The sequence below is a fragment of the Gopherus flavomarginatus genome, chromosome 5, assembly GCF_025201925.1.
Source record: "Gopherus flavomarginatus isolate rGopFla2 chromosome 5, rGopFla2.mat.asm, whole genome shotgun sequence".
Classification (NCBI taxonomy): Eukaryota; Metazoa; Chordata; order Testudines; family Testudinidae; genus Gopherus; species Gopherus flavomarginatus.
The window spans coordinates 110310362-110332583 of NC_066621.1; the positions used below are offsets into that span (position 1 = coordinate 110310362).

Genomic DNA, 22222 nt, shown 5'->3' on the forward strand with positions numbered 1-22222 from the left:
TAGAGCGTAAATCCTCAGCTGAGCCAACACGTTGTTGTATACATTGTCTCTTTGGAGACAATGGATTTGGTAATTTCTGTGAGTGTCCAGTGACAGGGGCTGAATACTGGAGAGGAACACTATCCCAGGGTTGGCCCCTCCTTCTTCTGACCCTTTCCCTATGACTAGCAGCTCAAGACTAGTTTAAACAAAAGCTTTGCCAGCAGAGTTTGTGACAGATATGACAAGGTTCTGCAATATCCTGGACAAACCTTACTGAATTAAATTAAACCTTATTGAATTAAGTGTATGTACTTTAGGATTCCTTTGTATTAAGACTGCAAATGTTTACGTATTATCATGGAATAGTGTGTAATTTGAAGGAGGAGACGTGGATAATATAAACCCTGAGATGTTTTATGAGCATCAAAGGACTCTTTGAAACAGCATGCTAGACAAACAACATTAAGTGCGATTCCTAGGATACACTTGGAAGGAGGGAAATACAAATTCCCCTCCTTTAGATCCATCCTTGCAAAGCTGCGCCTTGATGAGAAACCTATTGCCTGGCTTATTACCTATTCAATCTCCTCAAATCCTAAATTGGATAAAGGAGAGACTCATTCATGAGTGCACTTCTACTGACCTAACATCTTTTATGAATATGTATGTGACTACAGAAAAATTCCTGGGCAGGGTTTGGAGGACTGTTCACCAACCAGAGTCCTTGCTGGAGTTGAGGAAATCTCTGGTAAGCTTCTTAGCATACTGGTAGGTTCTTTTATTGTTTTAATAGGTTTTATCTTTATGCTTTTACCTTAAGAATAAATGTGCTTGCTTTCAAAGAACTGTGTGGTGACTTAACTGTGGCAATTACATTGTTTACCATCTTAGAGGAGACAAGTAAAGCAGGCCTGCTTAGGCAGTCTGACTATCCGGGGGAATTCACAGAGTAAACAGGGTGCTGTGCAGTCTGAAAATACCCTGGTCAAGACGGATAGAGACACAAATCTCCATACAAGAACGATGAATGGCTGAGAAGCCGGGAGTCTAGAGAGGGTGTCCTTGCTGAACAACAAGGGGAAATACAGATGCAGTTGCCCTGAATGGTAACAATGCAAAGCCCCCTAGTGAAGATGAAGCTTTTACAGGCCAGAGGAGTTTGTCCTTTAAAGTGATCCAATAACTTTACTTCAGGCTTTCTGGTCTCAGTACTACCCATCCTTCCGGCTGTTTTATTACCACAACATTGTTATAGATTATTTGGACTGAGGTTCCAAACAGTCCATTTCTCACCCCAGTTCAGTGCAGTCATTAAAACTCAAGACATCTCATCTGTTGTTGCCCCACATACCACACATAGTGCCTCTAACCACAACCAGACTCGATCAATCCTCTCCTGTCGTTGTACCAGGACAGCCACCCCAGCTCTTCCAAATAGAATGCAACCCAACTCCGACCAGTGGGAACCCCATAGCCTCTTTGCCAAGGGAGCATCCCTCACTCCCCTTGGACTCCTCACAGTTCTTCTGGGTCCTGCTTTCTGGCCCTGGAGACACCAGTGGGTAAAGCTCCTCCATTGTACCCTTGCCCTCAGCCCATTCTGGCCCTTGGCTTCAGTTTAGCGATAGCAGGCAATTCCCTCTGCTGCTCCTCCTGCCTTCAAGCTCTCTCCAGTCCTGCTGGAACCTGTTGCGGCCGTGCTACCTGCTCTGGCCCACCGGAGCAGGCTGTGGCTATGCTGCCCAGACTGCAGGTGCAGCTCCAGCCAGGTCAGAGATATCCTCTCCTGGCCCTCCTCAGATAAAGTTGGAAGGGATGGGATGGGGAGAGTGGGGGGGTCCCAGGCTAGGGGTGGGGTCATGTGGGGTGGGGTCACCGGGGTTACTCCCCTGACTCCCAGCTTCTCCCCGCCAAAATATTTCCACACCAGTTGCTGTCCTGGCCCATCAGGGTAAGCAGCTGGCATGCCGGGACACTTTGTTTACTTAGGTTTACCTCTGTGCCTGCGGACACTCGAGGTAAAACAAACCATCTCGGCCCGCCAACGGCGCATCCTGATGGCCCAAGAGCCAAAAAGTTTGCTGACCCTTGAATTACAGGGTCGGCTTATGAACAGGTTATAAAAATTTTCCGTTTTTACCTATGCATCTCGGGGGGGGGGGGGGGGGCTGTCAGCTTATAAATGAACCAGCTTATGATCGAGTATATATGGTACTTCCCTATACTACTACTACAATGGTGTACTTCATTTGAAAGACAAAAACCCTGCATCACCACAGGCCTAGCCAATGTCAAGAAAAAGCAAACTATATTCTTTATAGTTTCTGACAAACAACAATCATTCCAACATCAGAACTGGTTTTACCCCGATATATTCGTTTGTGACAAATGTTTACTGAAAGGAATCAGGAATTTCAGAGAGAAGAACATATGATTGCAGAACAAGTACATGTTTTGTTACAATATACTATGCTTCGAGTTGAGGGAGGACTAAAGCTGGAACCAGAGAGACTGCAGAATTTCAGATGAAAGGAACAATGAAATTAAAATAGCACAATAAGTTTCTGTTTCAGTATACTGTAGTAGCTTTGCTATTTTAATTTTGTCCTTAAAGTTCAGGTAAGCACAGGTCAAACAATGATTTACACTTCAAAATGATTTTTTTTAAACCATCAAGAAAATGTTTTTTAAAAATGTAATCAAAATATTTCTTTCTGGATTTTAGTTAATACCTGAAAATATTTATTAGAATAACTTAATAATTTAAGTACACAGGTCAGGCAATTCTTAAAAGTGTCTTGAGAAAGTCCTTAAAAAAAATAAAAATAAAAACACACCCCAAGGAGCCAGCTTTAGGGTGTTGAGTAGAAACAGGTTAGCGCTGCAGTTATTACTATTTACTGCACATCTTTCATTGTGAGTGTCCACACGACTCACTGTTTCTCTTTGCTGAAAACTCTTTGCACTTTTGCTGAAAACTGTCTTCTGTTATCACATTCCAAAGACCTTATTGGAGCACTGGTTTATGATTAATACATTATAAGAGTCTGAGATCAAATTTATTCTAAATCAACATTTGTCCTTAATGTCTACTCTAATCTGTAATTGGTATTAATAGGGAAATCTTGTCTTCCTATTTAGTAGGGCAGTCTCTGTCCCCTATATTAGATAAATTGATTTAAAACCTGTCTATAATTACAATATCTATAATGTATGCTAATATTGCTATTATTCATGTCTGAGACTACCTCAGATGCCCTCATTAATAATATGGATTTATTAGAAAATAAAGATCACTGCCCACACACTCCATTTAATATCAGTTCTCTCTGTGGGAAATTAAAGCAACCTGAAAATCATTTTCTGAAAATTAAAAATATGTTGGTAAAATGCCAAAAAAAGAAACAACTGCAACACCATAAAAAGTATAATTAGCAACCTGAATTAGCAATTTGAACATCTGAGACAAATATTAGTCCTTTGAAGGACTTGAGTTGCCAACATCCTGATGTATGTGTCAGTATACATTATGTTACATCACGGAGAATTTCTTCTAACAGCTTATCTAAACAGGGAAATTTGCCAATATAACTATACTACTATATTTATCCCAGTATAATTCCATATCTGAATACTTATTCTGGAATAAGAGTGCTTTTTCCTGGAATATCTGAGAGTACTGACAGTAAGTTACACCAATGCAACTATAGCAGTGTAATCAAACTGGTATTTTTCCCCATGTAGACAAGCTCTTAGTCCCAAATGAAATCAGCTCAATAACTTCTGAGTAATGCAAGTGTAAAAAGATACTGAAGTAGTAAAAATATTCACTGGTAATTATTTTCGTCATTATTTACAATCTGGTAGCATCCTCTGGGACCCCACTGTGCTAAATGCTGTAAAAAAAAAATGTGTTCCTAAAATAGTTTACAGCAATCACTTCTATGAAGAAGCCATATTACTCAAAGTAAAAGTAACCACTGGATTCAGTACATATAGACACTTGTCATGTAACAGGAATATCTGGCTTCAGAGCCTCGGCCCAGGGCATATGACAAGTGGAAATAAAGTTCAGTTTCTTGACAGTAATCATGTTACATACTTAAAACACTCAACTGCAAAGGACAACTGCAAGTGTGATATATACATTCAGCCTCTTTTGTAAGAAAAGTTCTATGGTATTTCTGTTCCACTTTAAAATAGGTTATCAAATAAAGTTTAAAGTATCTCGACAGTTTCAAAACATTTCAAATACCTAACACCAACCACATGATTTGTTTAATAATTTTTTATATTAAAAAAAAAAGTTGAAGTGACTTAAAAAGAATGAATTAGACAATTTGTTAAACTACAGCCACCCACAATACTAAAATTTAAATTTGGTGTCAGTGTCTTTGAAACCAGTACTTGTTAATAGGAGAGTGCACTGGAAATAGATTTTTAATGTACGGTTGTACTGCTCTCAGCTGATTTCAGAATGCAAATGTTTCTGTTTTTAAAAACTGTATAATACAATTTAAGATGCATGTCCAGTTTTAATGATGTAACTGGAATCCCTGTAAACTAAACACCTTATTAAAATGGAGAATTATTTCAACTATTTCTATTTAATTATAACTGTTTACTATTATTATTAATAAATAAGGAATGGGCTCTCATGCAAAACAGCATGCCTCCGTTGGACGGACCTATGACAAAACTGGTGATGGGAAAGGAGAATTATTCCTCCACACCTTTGTTAAGGCTGAATATTGAGGTGGATATATTTATGGACAGAACTTAGGCTACATTTATGTTGTAATTTTTAATTTATGCAGTAAGTGTCCACAGCACAGGATAGTCACCTATAGATGTGTTGTTTTTTAAAATATTACAAAATGAATAAATATTTCTAATACATTTTGAAAGTTAAACCTATGTTAATTTCCCCCTTCTTCAACAAGCCCTGATCTGTAAAACAAGAGGGTGACACCAGCACATCAATTCTTTGATGCCTCTTTGCCTATTGCAAGGCTCTTTCCTATGCGTTCAGGTCACTGACACATCAACTTTTTGCTGTGCCCTGGCTTAGGACTCAAACTATAAAACTTCAGTAAATTGCTAGAACTTGTTAGTACAAATTTATTTGGGTATAAGCTTTCGTGGGATATAAACCACTTCATCAGATGCATGGAGTGGAAAATATAGTAAGCAGGTATAACTATACAGCACATGAAAAGATGGGAGTTGCCTTACCAAGTGTGGGGTCAGTGCTAACGAGGCCAATTCAGTTAGGGTGGAAGTGGCCCATTCCCAACAGCTGACAAGAAGGTGTGAGTATCAGAGGGAAAACTATTTTTTGTAGTGATCCAGCCACTCCCAGTCTTTATTCAGGCTTAAATTTACAGCCAAGCCCTAAGACAGAGACTAAAAGAGATTTGCTCCAATCCCTCAGACAGAGACTAAAATCTACAGGATCGCTATCAAGCATTCTTAAAACTACAATATCTACCTGGGGAAGTGAAGAAACAGACTGACAGAGCCAGTAGGGTACCCAGAAGTCACCTACTACAGGACAGGCCCAACAAAGAAAGTAACAGAACACCACTAGCCATCACCTACAGCCCCCAACCAAAACCTCTCCAACGTATCATCAAGGATCTAAAAGCTATCCTGAAGGACGATCTCTCATTCTCACATTCCTTGGGAGACAGCCCCTCAACCTGAAGCAAATACTCACCAGCAACTACACACCACACAACAGAAACACTAACCCAGGAACCTATCCTTGCAACAAAGCCCGCTGCCAACTCTGTCCACATATCTATTCAGGGGGACACCATCATAGGACCTAATCACATCAGCCACACTATCAGAGGCTCGTTCACCTGCACATCTACCAGTGTGATATATGCCATCACGCACCAGCAATGCCCCTCTGCCATGTACATTGGCCAAACTGGACAATCTCTATGCAAAAGAATGGACACAAATCAGACATCAAGAATTGTAACATTCAAAAACCAGTAGGAGAGCACTTCAATCTCCCTGGGCATTCAACAGCAGACTTAAAAGTCACCATTCTTCAATTAAAAAAACTTCAGACACAGACTTCAATGAGAAACTGTAGAACTGGAATTAATTTGCAAACTGGACACCATCAAATTTATATGTTTCATTAAAACATTCCTGTTACCCCTTTACATTTATGTGGCTTTTCCAAACAGGATGGATCTAGACTGTAGCAGATGACAGAACAAGGAGCAATGGTCTCAAGCTGCAGTGGAGGTGGTTTAGGTTGGATAGTAGGAAAAACTTTTTCACTAGGAGGGTGGTGAAGCACTGGAATGGGTTACCTAGGGAAGTGGTGGGATCTCCTTCCTTAGAAGTTTTTACGGTCAGGTTCGACAAAGCCCTGGATAGATGATTTAGTTGGGGGTTGGTTCTGCTTTGAGCAGGGGGTTGGACTAGATGACCTCCTAAGGTCCCTTCCAATCCTGATATTCTGTGATTCTATGAAATTAGGCCTGAATAAAGACTGAGAGTGGCTGGGTCACTAAAAAAGATTATTTCCCCTCTGTTGATACTCACACCTTCTTGTCAACTGCTGGGAATGGGCCACATCCACATTGATTCAAGTGGCCTTGTTAGCACTGACCTCCCCACTTGGTAAGGCAACTCCCATCTGTTCATGTGCTGTACATTTATACCTGCTTCATGTATTTTCTACTCCATGCATATGATGAAGCGGGTTATATCCCACGAAAGCTTATGCCCAAATAAATTTGTTAGTCTCAAAGTTTGCCAGAAGGACTCCTCACTGTTTTTCTATTATATATTATCATCTCTCTCAACAGCAAGCTCTTTATATGTTTAATTTTTCTTTTAGATGTGGTGTAACTGCAGAAGGATATGTCAAAGAAGTGGGTTTTGCATTTTGCTCTGAAGACACTGTCGCTCAGGGAGTCATCCTGTTCTCTGAGGAGCTAAGACCCCAGGAATGAAAATCCTGCACAGATGGCACCTTTAGAGAGTTTGAAATATAAATTCTTGGAAATAACATTTAACATAAACAGCTCATTAAGATGATAAAATTATCACTGAAATAAAGGATTCAGAGACTCTATACATTATAAGAAGTGTGCACTCTCCAATATACCATTTATATTGCTGATAATCTCATTCTGTGACAGTTTTCTTTGCTGTTTTGACATATAAGGACAATCAAATTAATTTTACCTAAATCTGTGATGACATCTGACTCTGTGTCCAGATACATACTACTTTTAAGTAGGAATGACGAAACAGCTTTCTAGTTTAGAGAGTCCCAAATACAGTCAGCCCTCTAATCATTATCCACATATTCTGCATGGGTGTTCTATAATTCTGGCTTCTTTAAAAAAAAAATCAAACAACATTGCAAAGAAAACATTATTATACATTTGTGGTAGTCCAAAGAAGGGGTAAGAGTTACAATACCTAACAAAACAACAAAGAACAGCATCAGGCTAATTGTGCGTGTACCACCTTGTATCTCAACATAAATCAACAAAATTCAGTCTTTTAGGATATTCTGGACAATGAACAAACTGAAAAGTCAATCAATCAATCAACATCTTCAAATTCTGAGATTAAATGATTAATCTGTAACAGATTATTCTATTTCAGGGTTTTAAATTCATTGCATTGTCATGGAGCAGAAATTTTAAACTTGCCCTCACAAATCCTGTTCCACCCCAGGCAGGGCGGCGCTTCCATTTAGGCGACCTAGGTGGTCGCCTAGGGCACCAGGATTTGGGAGGGCAGCATTTTGCCACCCTCTGCTGCAATTCGGCAGCGGGAGGTCCTTCCACGCTCTGGGTCGTCGGCGGCAATTTTGCGGTGGGTCCTTCACTCACTCCAGGACCCGCTGCCGAAGTGCCCCGAAGACTGGGAGGGGGAAGGACCCCCCCCCCACCGCAGAATTGCCGCCAACGACCGGAAGCGCGGAAGGACTCCTGCCTAGGGTGCCAAAAACCCTGGTGCCACTTCTGACCCCAGGTAGGAAGATCCTACCCTGTAGCTACCAGCTGGAATCATAACTGAATAAGAGTCTCAAATAACACCTGTTCTCAGCACTCTGTCCAATCATCAGCCATATAGGAAACAACACATCCTGTAGCTATTCCAGCAGGTGCTCTCCCAGCACTCTTAAAAAACCCACCTCCACAAAGGGCATGGCTCCAAGCGCTGGTGCACTGTCTACACTGGCGCTTTACAGTGCTGAAACTTGCTGCGCTCAGGGGTGTGTTTTTTCACATCCCTAAGTGAGAAAGTTACAGAGCAGTAAATTGCCAGTTATGACAAGGCCTAAGGCTAAAACTAAAGTGAACACAATGCATCAGCGGCTAACACAATCACTCATTAGCATAGAAACAAACAAACAGTCTAGCAACACCTGATTAAATTCATGTTTGCAATGTTATTGTCACAACCATAACAGCCTAAACAAGTCACTTAACTTCTCCGTCCAATTCCCAATCTATAAAATGGGGATATTATTTCTCATCTTCTTCAGTGTTATGCACATTACTTAGCTTTGCACAGTGCTCTGGAAACTAATATTCATAGATTAGCAGAGTTTAAAGCCAGAAGACACCACTTAATCATCAGATCTGACCTCCTGTACATCCCAGACCATCACACTGCACTACAGTTATTCCTGTACTGAGTCTGATAAGTTTGGTTTAACCAAGCATGTCTTCCATAAAGACATCCTGTTATTGATCTGAAGACATCAGGAGATGGAGATGCCACCATTTCCCTCAATAATTTATTCCAGTGATTAATCATCCTCATTTTCTCCCCACAAAGGTACATATGCACTGTAATCCAGTAGCCTCTCAAATCTCGTTTTTGATACTAAATGGACTCTCTAAGCCTCTCACGGTAAGGCATTCTCTCCAACCATCACATCATTCTGTGTCTCTTTTCTGCACATTCTCCATTTTTTCAAACCCTTTTTTTTTTAATTTGGACACCATATCTGGATGCAGAATTCCCGTATCTATCTTACTAATGCCATACACAGAGGCTAAAAACACCTCCTTACTCCTACTCTCCTGTTCATACATCAATCTGCGGGCCGCATGTGGCCCATCAGGGTAATCTGATTGTGGGCTGCGAGACATTTTATTGATGTTGACCAAACCCACCGCTGCCCTAAATGCTTTTCAAAATCACTGTTTTGCAAAGTACAGTCTTTCCATCCTTTGGGTATGACCTGCATTTCTTGCTCCTAAGTATATAACTTTGCATTTGGCTGTAGCAAAAGGTATTTTGTTTGACTGCTCTGTCCTCATCAGTATTTATCACTATACCAATCTTTATGTTATCCACAATTTAATTAGCAGTGTTCTCTAAGTGTTTTTTATAGTGGAGTTTGAGGGGTTCTCCAACTGACATATTTACCAATTCTCTGAGAGGTGGAGTACTTACACCAACAGCAGAAGCTCTCCTGTCAGTATAGGTAGCATCTTCACTATGCAACTACAGTGGCACTGTAAGTCTAGACACGCCCTTAGTAGTTAAAGCAAAGAAAAGGTTTGCTTAGTGACAGTTAAGGTCACAATACACATCCAACTCAAAACCTTAAAAGCAGGGAAATATAAGTCCTGCATTAGTTGCCATTCTCTCATTTCCTGCAACACTGTTGATAACCCAATCCAACAATCTATAAGGATTTCACTTGCAACATGTATCAAAAGGCAATACCTACACCTACCCCTACTTAATCAAATTTGCACGCTAGCATAAAACCTTAACAGTAACCTGAGATTACCAGCAAATGAGTATTTACAAAATACCATCAAAAGATTTATAATAAATATCACTATTATATGCTGACATTATTAAAAAAAAATCACATTTTCCCATGTCTAAACATAATAAATCTGAAAGACAATGTAGTTGACTAGAACTGACTGGAGCTGCCATGTTAGAAATGTAGCTTCTATTCCTGCAGTGCCTTTCTGCAAACTCTTAAAAAAAAAAAAAACCTGATTTGTAAAATGGAGTGGCAACCTATACCTAACTACCTTGTCTTGGTCTTCTCTTTCCCAGTTCAAGGAATGTTCTCTTGGGCTACAGAGGTATTTGACTAGCTTTAACAATTATATTTCTCAAATTCAACTGTCTGAAACTGCACTATGTTTCTACTCAATCATATCGCACTAAGTTTCAGCAACTTGAGCTACAGATGTTTTGGGGCCTGGTCGAAATTCTAACCATTCTAGCTGCTGGGTGACTAACAATCAGTCTCTCTCTCTGAGTCATTGTCACTAGAAGATGAACAAAATAGTGACTCATTAACAGTGTTATTAACCACTGAAGAAAATTTCATCATCTGTAAAATGCCAATATCTTGGGTTACACAGGCACCACAATTTGTCATTAGCCTTACACCCTGGAATCTGCTCCAATAAAGCTCAGATTCCACCTATATCATGATATTGAGCAAGCATTTTTGTAAGCCTGTTCTCCATCTTTCTGACTTGGTCATAAGTTTCTGTAACTTCAGAGACTGATTTCACTATCGTGTTCACAGACATGCTCAGCATCAGCAATTCACATTGTTAATCTCCCACTAATTCTAGTACACACTTTGTATCCCAAAAATATACAAGATTTGATCTCATTCAACTCTCAGTTTAGTGAAAGAAGAATTTTTCAAAGCAATCCTTTCCAATAAAAGCCACTCTTTACTGGTTCCTGAAATAAACTATCACATTTCTTCACAGTTCAAAGGTCATAAAGCATAACATCTGCTTTGGCATCTCACAGATTTGCCTTACAACAAACAACCATGCTTTTAAGTTTGCAGCAACATTTTTCTTGAGGTCCTAGAGCTGTCTACATTACAAATTGGGCCATGCCCTGAAACCATTTTCAAGATTAATTACTGAAAGTTATGTTTTGTAACACACGTGCCACACAATGATCCCCTATTTAGACAAGGCATCATTTCTTTTAAAATATTACTGAAAAGCAACTCAAGGAATATTTTCAAGAACTATTAGTTATGCTATCAACATGTGGACAGGCTGGCCGGCACTGACCTATAAATTACAACCAATTTCAAGACACAATCCATTTTGTAAACAGAGGATAACACAAATCAACAAAATCAACTTGAAATCTAGACTATTAAAAAAATAATTAAAGTAGATAAATTCCCTCTCCTGAAACTCAAGTATTTCATTTTAGGAACCATAAATCATAATGGTTTAAAAAAAAACCACAACATTATAAAAAACAACACAGTGTTCATCAGATATGTTTTTACAAAGAGGAACACAAGATATACAGGAACCAAAAGTTTTGTATTAGAAATTGAATTATTTAAAGACAAAAATCTGCTATAAATGAAATAAGTAACACCCCACAAGCTTTACGTTTCACAAGTTTATATTTCAGGCCTATTTTTGAATAAACATAGAAATGAAGATCTTTCTATAAAAGCCTGTGATTATATTTCAACTTCTGTTCAATGCAGCATGAATTTAAGTGGACAACCCACCTAAAATTAACATTAGAACAGTTATTTTTCAACTGTGTGCTCAAAGCTATGACAATGAAGCCAAGTTAAGAAGCCAGTAAATTAGTGTTTCTCAGCCTGAGGTGGCAGGACCCATGCCCAAGTAGGGATTGACAGTCAGAGTAAAGGAGCAGTAAATGCATGCCCCCGTGACAAATATCCATTCTTAATTATATCTATATATTGTAAATTATTCAGACCACAGGCTCATTTTTAATCACTAAGGTATTCTGTAAAAACACAGTAAAGAATACATTTTTATATCCATTACTGATTTTCAAGTCACCATGGAATATAGGTTCTTTAAAAGCCATACAACCCTCCATGACTGCTCCTACTACAGGAGCTGCTCACACATATACAGCTGCAAAATCCAGAAGGTCCCTGCGACGCATACAAAAATGTTCACTCAGCACTCAGTTCAGACACAACTGCATATACTTCTACCCAAGAGATCCACTAGGGCAGAGGTTCTCAACCCTTTTCTTTCTGAGACACATACCCCTCCAAATATGCTATAAAAACTCCATGGACCTCCTGTGCCACAACTGGTTTTCTACTTATAAAAGCCAGGACTGGCATTAGGAGGTAGCAAGCAGGGCACTTGCCCGGGGCCCGCGCAAAAATAAATTGCTCAGGCTTAGGCTTTGGCTTTAGCTCCAGATGGTAGAGCTCAGGGCCCCAGGCTTTAGCCCCATGCAGTAGGGCTCTGGCTGTCTGCTCTGAACCTCAGGAAGTCTAACACTGGCCCTGCTTGGAGGATCCCCGAAACCTGCTCATGGCCCCCCAGGGGGCCCTGGACTCCTGGTTGAGAACCACTGCACTAGGGAACCCTCTAGCAACCCCAAGGTGGTCTTCTAGTGATTAGATGGAAAAGAGGAGAAAGAAAATGGAGGGGAGGAGCAGAAGTGGAGAAGTAGAAAAGAAAATCAGAAATTGTACTAATACATGACAGCGAGATAAGGAAACCCGAGGAGCAATGACAGACAAGAGGATAAACTATCCACCAAAACACTGCAAAGAGGGCTCCAACAAAAAGGAGAATGGAAAGAACTGCATTAGGTAATACCACTTTTTAAAGGATCAAATTTTATTCATGCCTTTGTATCGAAATCCACCCTTTCTAGACCCACTATTTAGCAAATACAGAAACTAATATATTTGATGTACATTACTATGGATCATCAATGCTCAAATATTAAGTGCCAGCATTAGTTATGATAATTTTTTTTTTTTTAGTTTACAGAGTTCAAAATAAGAGCTACTATATATCACATGAGGAAAACTTAATCTCAGAGTGGGCATTTCAATATACAACAGAATAATTCAAATTTCAGTGTAAAAAGGCTATTTTCTATTTAAAAACACAGATAATGTAATGCTCTCTAATAGGGGCAAACAAGAATCTAGTTTTTCAACATCAAACAAGCTTTAAAAAAAATTCAACTGTGCACAAATTAGTATTTCCTGTCAACTGCGCATACTTTTCATTCATTGTAAAATGAGTAGGTACTCAAAATACTCTGGAAGTGAGCATTGCATGGGCAAAGCAATATAATTTTTTTTCTGCAATGACATTTTCAAGACTGTGGAAGCTTCAAGTTCTGCGTGTCAAACTTTACATATACCTACTTAGTAAGTAAACGTTGTTAAATAACACTGCCACAGCCTGAAAATGGAGGACAGAAAGCCCCTGCAAATGAAGAACAGAAATGTACTTACGTTTCAAAACAACGATCCACATTGTCTGACATCAAAAGCAGCATACATAACTGTTCCAAAGCTATTAGTTGCATATCCCTTTCATCCCCCTGCCCCATCTGAAGCCATTCAAGCAACGTGTCTGGGTCCACATCTGCCATGGTTTTAAAAAGCCGCCTTGGCTCGAATTAAAAAGTACCAAAAAATCCTTAAAGTGTTCAGGCCAGGATAGCCTGAATACAGTGAAACTTTCCCTCCTGTCAGACTCGGATTTTTGCAGTCTTCACCTGGAAAGAAGAAACAACTCATCAGGATCTGTCATATTAACCGTTTCCATTTTTCCTCCTGTAACACGTTTTCAGCCATCTATTGGATCTTTAACTTCTTTATCATTTAAGATCTTACAACAGATTATGACAAGGTGGTGGTGTTTTTTTCAAAACCTGAGCGTAACCTAATTAGGTTGCTCTACTTAACTTAAACAAGAGCCTTCTTTCCCAGGCACAGTCAAGCAAGCTCTAAATTCTACTACTATTTTTAGTGAAAACTCACAGCTAAAAGCTTGGAGGGGAACAATTTTTCAGACTTTAACTTACATTGTCTTATAAGCTTATTTTTCAGATACATGTTTTCTGAAGACTGACTCAGCTGATGTCACCTTTCAAAACACAGATACAACTTCCCCAATGCTAAAGCATCTCTTTGCTCACATATTTTTTAGAAATTTCAAGAGATTTTACAGGTATGTACCCATTCAGACAGGCATGAAATGAAATTTACTGAGACAGATCTGCAACTTAAGACTCAGAAGGAAACCTTTATAGAGTTTTTATCAATTTGGAAACAGCCAGGGATCAGAGCACATGGAAAATATGAGAAGAATGTACAAAAGGCTGAGGGAGAGAACGTCAGAGAGATGAACATCAGGAAGAGACAGGTCTATGTAACTGAGGCCTCCATACAAGGAAGAACTGATAGGCCAGATCCAGAGAACAAAAGTGTGTGCTGTCTGCCTTGATACAAAAACTGTCTGCCATTTGCATCACAAGTACTGGGGAAAAACTTGTACAGAAAGGCTTCAGAACCAAATGAATGAATAATCACCTCAAGAAGATTTACAGGAGTAAACAGAAAGCATATAGGGAATGGAAAAATGACTGATCAGCAAAGAAAGCTACATCCTGGAAGTTAGAAAATGTAGGAATAACATGAGAATTGCTAAAAGTCAAGCTGAATTTACTCGTCAAGGAAATTTAAAAAGTATTTTTAGTTATATATATAAAAAGAGAATAAGGAAGGATGAGGTTGGGCCACTATGCAGTGTGGATGAGAAAACGATTAATGATAATCTAGAAATGGCCCAAAAACTAACTGAATACTTGGCCTTGATTTTCAATAAGGATGATAATTAGGAACATGAGCATGAAGGCAGGATGGCAGACTAAAATGGAAATCACTACAAATGAGGTGGAAGAAAAACTTGGAGAATTTAATATGCTCAAATCAGGGAGACCACATAACATGTATCCCAGAATACTGAAAGAACTAGCACATGAGATTACTAGTCTAGTATCAACAATTTTTAATAAAATCTATCTATTTTTTGTGGTACCATACAACTGGAGAACAGCTAATATCTGACCTATATTTAAGAAAGGGGGGAAAAGCGATCAAGATAACTACAAACCCATTAGTCTGATCTTAGTAGTATGCAAGGTTTTAGAACGGGGTCTCAAACTCAAATGACCACGAGGGCCACATGAGGACTAGTGCATTGAACCAAGGGTCACATCACTGACACCCCCCCCCATCACTGCCTCTGGCCCCACTCCCACTCCACCCCTTCCATTAGGCCCCATCTCACCTCTTTCCACCCCTTCCCTGCCCCAATCCAACCCCTTCCCTGAAGTCCCCACCCCAACGCTGCACCCTGGGAGTGTGCAGGGGGCTCAGGGCAGGGCATTGGTGGGCGGGGTGCAAGAGGGTGAGGGGTGCAGCAGGTGGCTCAGGGCAGGGAGTGCAGGAGCAGTGCGGGATGCGGCAGGGGGCTCAGGGCAGAGAGTTGGGGTGCAGGAGGAGTGTGGGATGTGGCAGGAGGTTGGGGTGTGGGATGTGGCAGGGGGCTCAGGGCAGGGAGTTGAGGTGTGGAATGTGGCAGGGGGCTCAGGGCAGGGAGTTGGGGTACAGGAGGGGTGTGGCAGCAGGATCAAGGCAGGGGGTTGGGGTGTGGGATGTGGCAGGGGGCTCAGGGCAGGGGGTTGGGGTGCAGGCTCCAGCCTGGCGCCACTTACCTAGAGCAGCTCCGGGGTGGCAGCAGCGCGCACCGGGGTCAGGGCAGGCTCCCTGCCTGCCTACTCTGCAGGGCCCCCGGCCCCGCGCTGCTCCGTTCCAAGAAGCAGCTGGAACCATGTCCCTGCAGCCCCTGGGAGAGGGGGAAGAGGCTCAGGGTTCTGCTCTTGCTGCTCCTCTAGGTACCTCCCATGTAGTTCCCATTGGCCGCGGTTCCCTGTTCCCAGCCAATGGGAGCTGCTTGACAGGACAGATGCAATGCAGGAACCCTCTGCCTTCCCCCTCCCCCCCAGCCCGAAGGGGCATGCTGCCAGCTGCTTCAGACAGTGGCACGGGGCTCACAACGCCACAGGGGGCAATCCCATGGGTAGGCAGAGGGGCGAGGGAGGGGGCATAGGGAGCTTGGCGGACCACAAGCAAGAGCCCCGCAGGCCGCCGCGTGTTTGAGACCCCTGCTTTAGAACATATTGTGAAGAAAAGAATAATTAAATTCATGAAGGTAAACAGAAAGGGGGATGTAATGCAATGTGACCTGATTTCCTTCTTTGAGGGAATAACTTATTTTTTAGATAAGGAAAATGCAGTAGATCTTATAAACTTCGACTTCAGTAAAGCATTTAACACAGTACCGCATGGGAAATTACTATTGAAAGTAGGGAAGGTGGGGATTAGTAAAAGAATAGTAAAGTGGCAAAAGGTTGTGCTAAAAGGTGAACTATCAGACCAGAGGGAGGTTGCTAGTGGAGTTCCACAAGGATTGGTCTTTGGACCAACGTTACTTAATATTTTTTATTTATGATCTTGGTACAAAAAATGTGTGTGCGCTACTAAAAATTGCTGATGATACAAAGTTGGGAGTGATGCACAGGAGGACTGGAACATTATATGAAGCTCTAGATGACCTTGAAGACTGGACTAACAGAATTGGGATGAAATTCAATAGTACAATGTGCAAGATCATGCACTTAGGGTCTAATGAGAATTCCTGCTATAAGATGCGGGAGGGGCTCATCAGTTGGAAGTGACAAAGGAGAGAGACGGGGCTACTGGTTGATCACAAGATAACTGTGAGCCATCCATGTGATGCAACTACAAAAAAGGCAAATGTGATCACAGGACGCATCAGGCAAGGCATTTCCAGTACAGATAGAGAAGTATAATTGCCACTGTACAATGTTAAAACCACATTTGAAATACCTTGTACAATTTTGGTCAAACTTGTTTAAGAAAGAGTAATGTAAACTGAAACAAGTGCAAAGAAGAGCTATTAGGAAGATGAGGGGAAAGGAGGGCCTATTTTATAAGAGAAGGCTGGAAGAGTGTGGCTTGTTTGGCCTAGCAAAATGAAGGGTGATAGGAAATATGATTGCTCTCTATAAATACTTCAGGAGGATAAACACTACAGAGAGTGGAGAGAGATTTATGCTAAAGGACAATGAAGACACAAGAACAAATGAGTATAAACTAGCTATGAAAAAATTCAGGCTGGTGATTAGAAGGTTCCCATCCCGAATAAGATTTCTGGGGGCAAACAACGTAATTGGTTTTAAGAGAGAGACGGACAAATTTATGAGTACATTTGTGCAGCAGGATTACTTGTGATGGAGTGGGGGCCCAGGTTAGCAGTCCTGGGGGTCCCTTCATTTTATGCCTTATGTTTCTGTAACCTCCTGCTGCAGAGGTCAAGAAGGGATTCCCCACCCGACAGCATATTCTGCGCCTTTTTTTTTTATTATTATTTGGTTGTCTCTTCTCTCTGAAGTATCAGAGATGGCCACAACTGGAGATGGGACACTGGACAGATGGGACACTGGGACACTGGGCTAGTGCTATAAGGTAGCACCAAACAATCTCTCAGGTGTTTAGCAGGTTGGTTATTGCTCACATGCTCAGGGTCTAACTCATCGCCATATGTGGGGGTCAGAAAGGAACTTTCCCCCAGATCTGACTGGCAGCAACCTTGTGGAGGTTTTGCCTTCCCTTGCAGTGTGGGATTTACATAATTTGCTGGGGATCATCTAGAAATCTCTCATTTAATGACACGGCCTCAGGCATTGGTGTACCTCAGTCCCTCCTATTCTCTCTGCCTGTGGCATGTAATAGTCTAGTCCAGGGGTTCTCAAATGTCATTGCATCGTGACCACCTTCCGACAACAAAAAATACTACACAATCCCAGAAGGGGGGACCGAAGCCTGAGCCCCACTGTCCCAGGCAGAGGAGCCAAAGCCAGCCCTGGTGACCCCATTAAAATGGGGTTGTGACCCACTCTGGGGTCCCAACCCACAGTTTGAGAACCACTGGTATAGTCATATTTTGGTCTTATTTCGGTTATTGGGTTTAGTGTGCGAGTGCTGGATGTTGTTGGTGGCCTCTGATATACTGGAGGTCATTCTACATCAGTGACTCTCAACCTTTCCAAACTACTGTATCCCTTTCAGGAGGCTGATCTGTGTTGCATACCCCCAACTTTCACCACACTGATAAACTACTTGCTTACAAAATCAGACATAAAAATACAAATGTTACAGCACACTACTACTGAAAAATTGCTTACTTTCTCATGTTTACCATATTATAAAATAAATCAATTTGTATATAAATATTGTACTTACATTCAATGTATAGTATCTGCAGCAGAATACACAAGTTGTCTGCATGAAATTTTAGTTTGTATTGACTTTGCTAGTGTTTTTTATGAAGCCTGTTGTAAAAGTAGGCAAATATCTAGATGAGCTGATGTACCCCTTAGAAAACCTCTGCATACCCCCCAGGGTACGCAAACCCCTGTTTGAGAATCACTGGATTAGATGATCTAGTGATCCCTTCTGGCCTTAAGCTCTATTTGATTACAGAGAATTAAAATTTCTGACATAATGGATAAGTAGAATACTACTGTAAATGAAGAGAATGGGAAAAGAGAACATAATATTTCTAAAACATTTGCATTTTAAATGTTTTGGAGGTTTTTTAAGGCAAATAATTCAACCTTTACAAATGTACATTAAAAAATTCAGAGTTTCAGGTGTACATATATGGTAAATGGCATTATTTGTTGGTCTAGTAAGACACAGCACATGCAAGCTCAGGATCAAGAAGGTCCCTTTATCAGTATCTTAAGAGATGTTTTTGACCTACAGTATATGCTTATGTACCACCTTGCACTAGATCAACAAGAAGTCACATCTACTTTATACACTTTGTCCTTGAAAAACAACACAACTAGAAATATAATTTGCATACTCGAGCTGCAACAAAGGCTTTGAACGAACCTACCCACATGAAACTTGCCATAAAACCCAGAACATAGCTATTAATATCACTATTTTGCAAAAATGAAATTACATTATTAAACTTGGTGGCAAAGGTGAAATGCTGAAAAAGTATTCCCCTATACATTCTCTAGAATCTGGGGGGTGGGGAAGGGAGTCACAAATAAGGGTTTAAACTTCCATAGGACAAGGTCTGATTTCTTGGTTTACTCATGATCAGTTAGTGGTTAAACGATAACCTCATCGAGGGCATGGAAGAGGGAACTCACAAAAGGAGTCCAGAAAGTTGTCTCTGAACATACTGTCTCCCAGCACAGAGACAGATGTGCACTGAATCAGCAATACTACTTCCTGCAGGCTTAAAAGCCAAAGATGTAACAAAGGCTTGAGACAAAAACAATCTTTTTGTAATTTAGGATTCTGATGAAAGAACAAATGTTCAATAATCAAAATGATTGTTCATGAAATTTGTTTTACTTTTATTACCTCAGTCTCTTTAGACTGGATACTTCTGTAATGAAAGTCATTAAAACATTATTGAAAGTAAAGAAAAAAAGATTAACAATATTTATGAACCCGGGAAGGATAATATATTTGGCAACCTCTCTTCCAGGACTAAATAAAGTAATGCCAGTCAGAACAAGTAGGGTCATGTTGTGGACACTATTGGTGTAAGACACCAAAATAATTAACCCCAACTGGAAAAGGAAAGGGGAAAAAAAGGCAACAGAATTAGCAGACAAGAAGGGAGCTGACCCCTACCCTGAGGATCCTGTAAAAACCAGTGTCACACTTGGCATCACTGGGACGTGCCCTACAGAGGCACCTGCTGCTCCTTTGCCCCAGTCAGCTTTAGACACCCCAAAATAAACAGACGAACATTCAGCAGAGCGACACACACAGGCTCCCCCAGCACAGACGCAGAACAGGGAAAGGGCCAGGCCACAGCTAAACTCATGCCCCAACCGCCTAAGCGGTGTCTGGGGCCCTGCGCCCCACACACGCTCTCAGGGGAAGGAAAATCTCTAGTCTGAAGACAACCGGCCTCGCGTTCCCCCACCACCGCCACGATCCCGGCGGCGAGGGGCTCTTTGGGGCCTGCCGCTCCCTCCTCCCCGGCTAGGAGACGGTCTGTCTGGGACGTGCCGCCCCCGCACTCTCCGGGGGTCCCTGACGCAGCGCATCGCCTCCCCGCGGTCCCGACGCCGGGCGAAGCTCCTCGCTAGGTTGCCCTGGCCCTGGCGGCACCAACCCCGCCAGGCCAGACAGCGGCACTCGAGTTCCCAGGAAGCCGGAGGCCTCGCAGGGTGACCCGGCCTGGCGGCTCAGGAAAGGCCCCTCGGAGCTCCGTCTCCTCGCAGTTGGCAGAGGAAGCGCCGCTCCCCCTCTCAGACACTTACCCCAGCGCCCCGGACGCTCCTCGCCGGAGCCGCCCCCTCCCTCCTTAGTCCCGCGGGAAGGCAGCGAGGCGGTGACGACCCGAGCCCGGGAGCGGGAGGCAGCGAGCGGCATCCATCGTGATCCGCCCGGCACGGGACTAAGGGGGAGGGGAAACCACCCGCGCCACAGACACAGGAGGAGGAGCCCGAGCCACTCAGCCTCGGAGTCACGCTGAGCCCCAGAGCAGGGCAGGCCGCGCACACAGGGGGCGCTGCGGCGGCGGCAAAGCCCTGAGAGGGCGGCTGAGTTGGCCCGTTTGGTCCGCACCGCAGGAATACAGCCCTCGCCTCCTGCTCGGCGGGCGGGCAGGCTCCCGCTGGCTACGAGATTTCTCTTCTCCCTTTCACATTTCCCCTGATCCCTGCCTCTCACACTGCTTTCCCTCCCTCCCTCCATCGCCCTGGTAAGAACAGCCAGTGGGCCCTCTGGCCCCGTATCCTCTCTGCCAACAGTGGCTGGTGCCAGGTGCTTCAGAGGGAATGAAGGAAACAGGGCAATTAGCAAGTGAGCCATCCCTATTGGCCACTCAAAACTTCTGGCAGTCAGAGGCTTAGGGAGACCCGGAGTATGGGGTTGCATCGCTGACCATCTTGGCTATTGGCCGCTGTTGGCCCTATCCTCCATGAAAGTATCGAATTAGTTTTTGAACTCTTCCGTTCTCCCTTCATGCTCTTACCAACCCTTCAAAATTCATGAGATTGACTTAAAACTCATGAGATATTTTTAAAGGCATGTCATTTGGGCTTTCTTCATTCACCTGCTGGTTACAGAGCCTTTAGCTTACACTGGCTTCAACTTTTCTCCACAGCCTGAGAGCTAAAAACTTGTTTTTCTTTTAATGAAAGCTGAGATTCTCAGTCACCTGCCTCCAAGAGCTGGGTCTTTAAAGAAAACACTGCTACCCCAGTCACACTCTTCTATTGTATAATTTTAAACAGTAAAGATACACTTCTTACTGGGACTCTCATTCTTCTCACATATATAGAGATGCTTATCTCACTATTGCAGGTTTCAAAAAGACGAAAGTCCTATGTCCCTCCCTTTCCTATTAGTAGACATCCCCATACAGAAGCAAGAGAGAGAAGAGCTGCACAGAATTTAACTATATCCTCTCTATAACAGGCTTTTAGGTAGGGTTGGCACCTGTCCAGTTTTTCCCAGAATTATCCTTTCTTTGAGCTAGCTGTCCCAGGAAATCTGTAAGAGTTCTCAGTACACATTGTCAGCTGTCTAGTTTTATGAGTTCTGGATCATCCCAGACGGGGTTGTTGTTTTTTGTTTCATTTTTATTTTTTGTCCTTCAGAAGTGGGAAGAGGAAGAAGGACTGTAAGCTGTTTGGGGGCAATGACTGTCATTTATTATTAGGGCTGGTCAAAACATTTTGAGCAAAACATTTTATGTAATTGAAAGCAAAATGTCCAAAGGAAAAGATAGATTTTGGCATTATTTTCCATTGGGAAAAATCAACACAAAAATGTTTAGCGGTCAACTCAAATTAAAATATTTCCTGTCAATTATTTGACATGAAACATCATTTCAGGTTACATTAATACTAATCTGTGCATCTACCTGACCTGCTACTGCCCCTCATGGGAGGTGTAGTTCCAGGTTCTTACTGCCCCCATTCTCCCTTATAGACTATGCATCTTGGTGAGACTACGTCTCCCATGCTGCACCATGGCAACTCAGCCACAGAGAAAGACAAAACATTAAGACATGCCAAATTGAAAGGTTTTGTTTTAGTTTGGCAATCCAAACCAAAACATTTCATTTTGACATTAACCATTGAATCAATGGTTCCAAATACCTCATTCCTCCATTCTCTGCTATGGTCTGGATCACATCATTTCAACTTTTTTTTCCTGACTCAGGATGAAAACAAATATCAAAATATTGGAATTTTCCATGGAATGCAAATTCCAGTTTTAAATTAGTTCTGCTTATTATATATTACCTGATGGTGGCCTTTAGGTATCACTGCAATA

General features: G+C 42.0%; 1 protein-coding gene across 6 annotated transcripts in view; it reads right to left on the reverse strand.

Moving 5' to 3' along the window:
• Positions 1 to 20346, reverse strand: part of HECTD1 (HECT domain E3 ubiquitin protein ligase 1) — a 97233-nt gene extending 76887 nt beyond the window's left edge. For 3 of the 6 annotated variants that reach the window (XM_050953821.1, XM_050953820.1, XM_050953822.1), the window contains exons 1-2: positions 20197 to 20345; positions 13259 to 13524 (exon numbers count right to left, since the gene is read on the reverse strand). In XM_050953821.1, the coding sequence (XP_050809778.1) occupies positions 13259 to 13398 (140 nt within the window). In that variant the 5' untranslated portion in view covers positions 13399 to 13524; positions 20197 to 20345. Of the gene's footprint in view, positions 1 to 13258; positions 13525 to 15528; positions 15548 to 20196 lie in introns of those variants that run through there. The other 3 variants (XM_050953819.1, XM_050953817.1, XM_050953818.1) reach the window with 2 other exon arrangements.
• Between the last annotated feature and the right edge of the window lie 1876 nt (positions 20347 to 22222).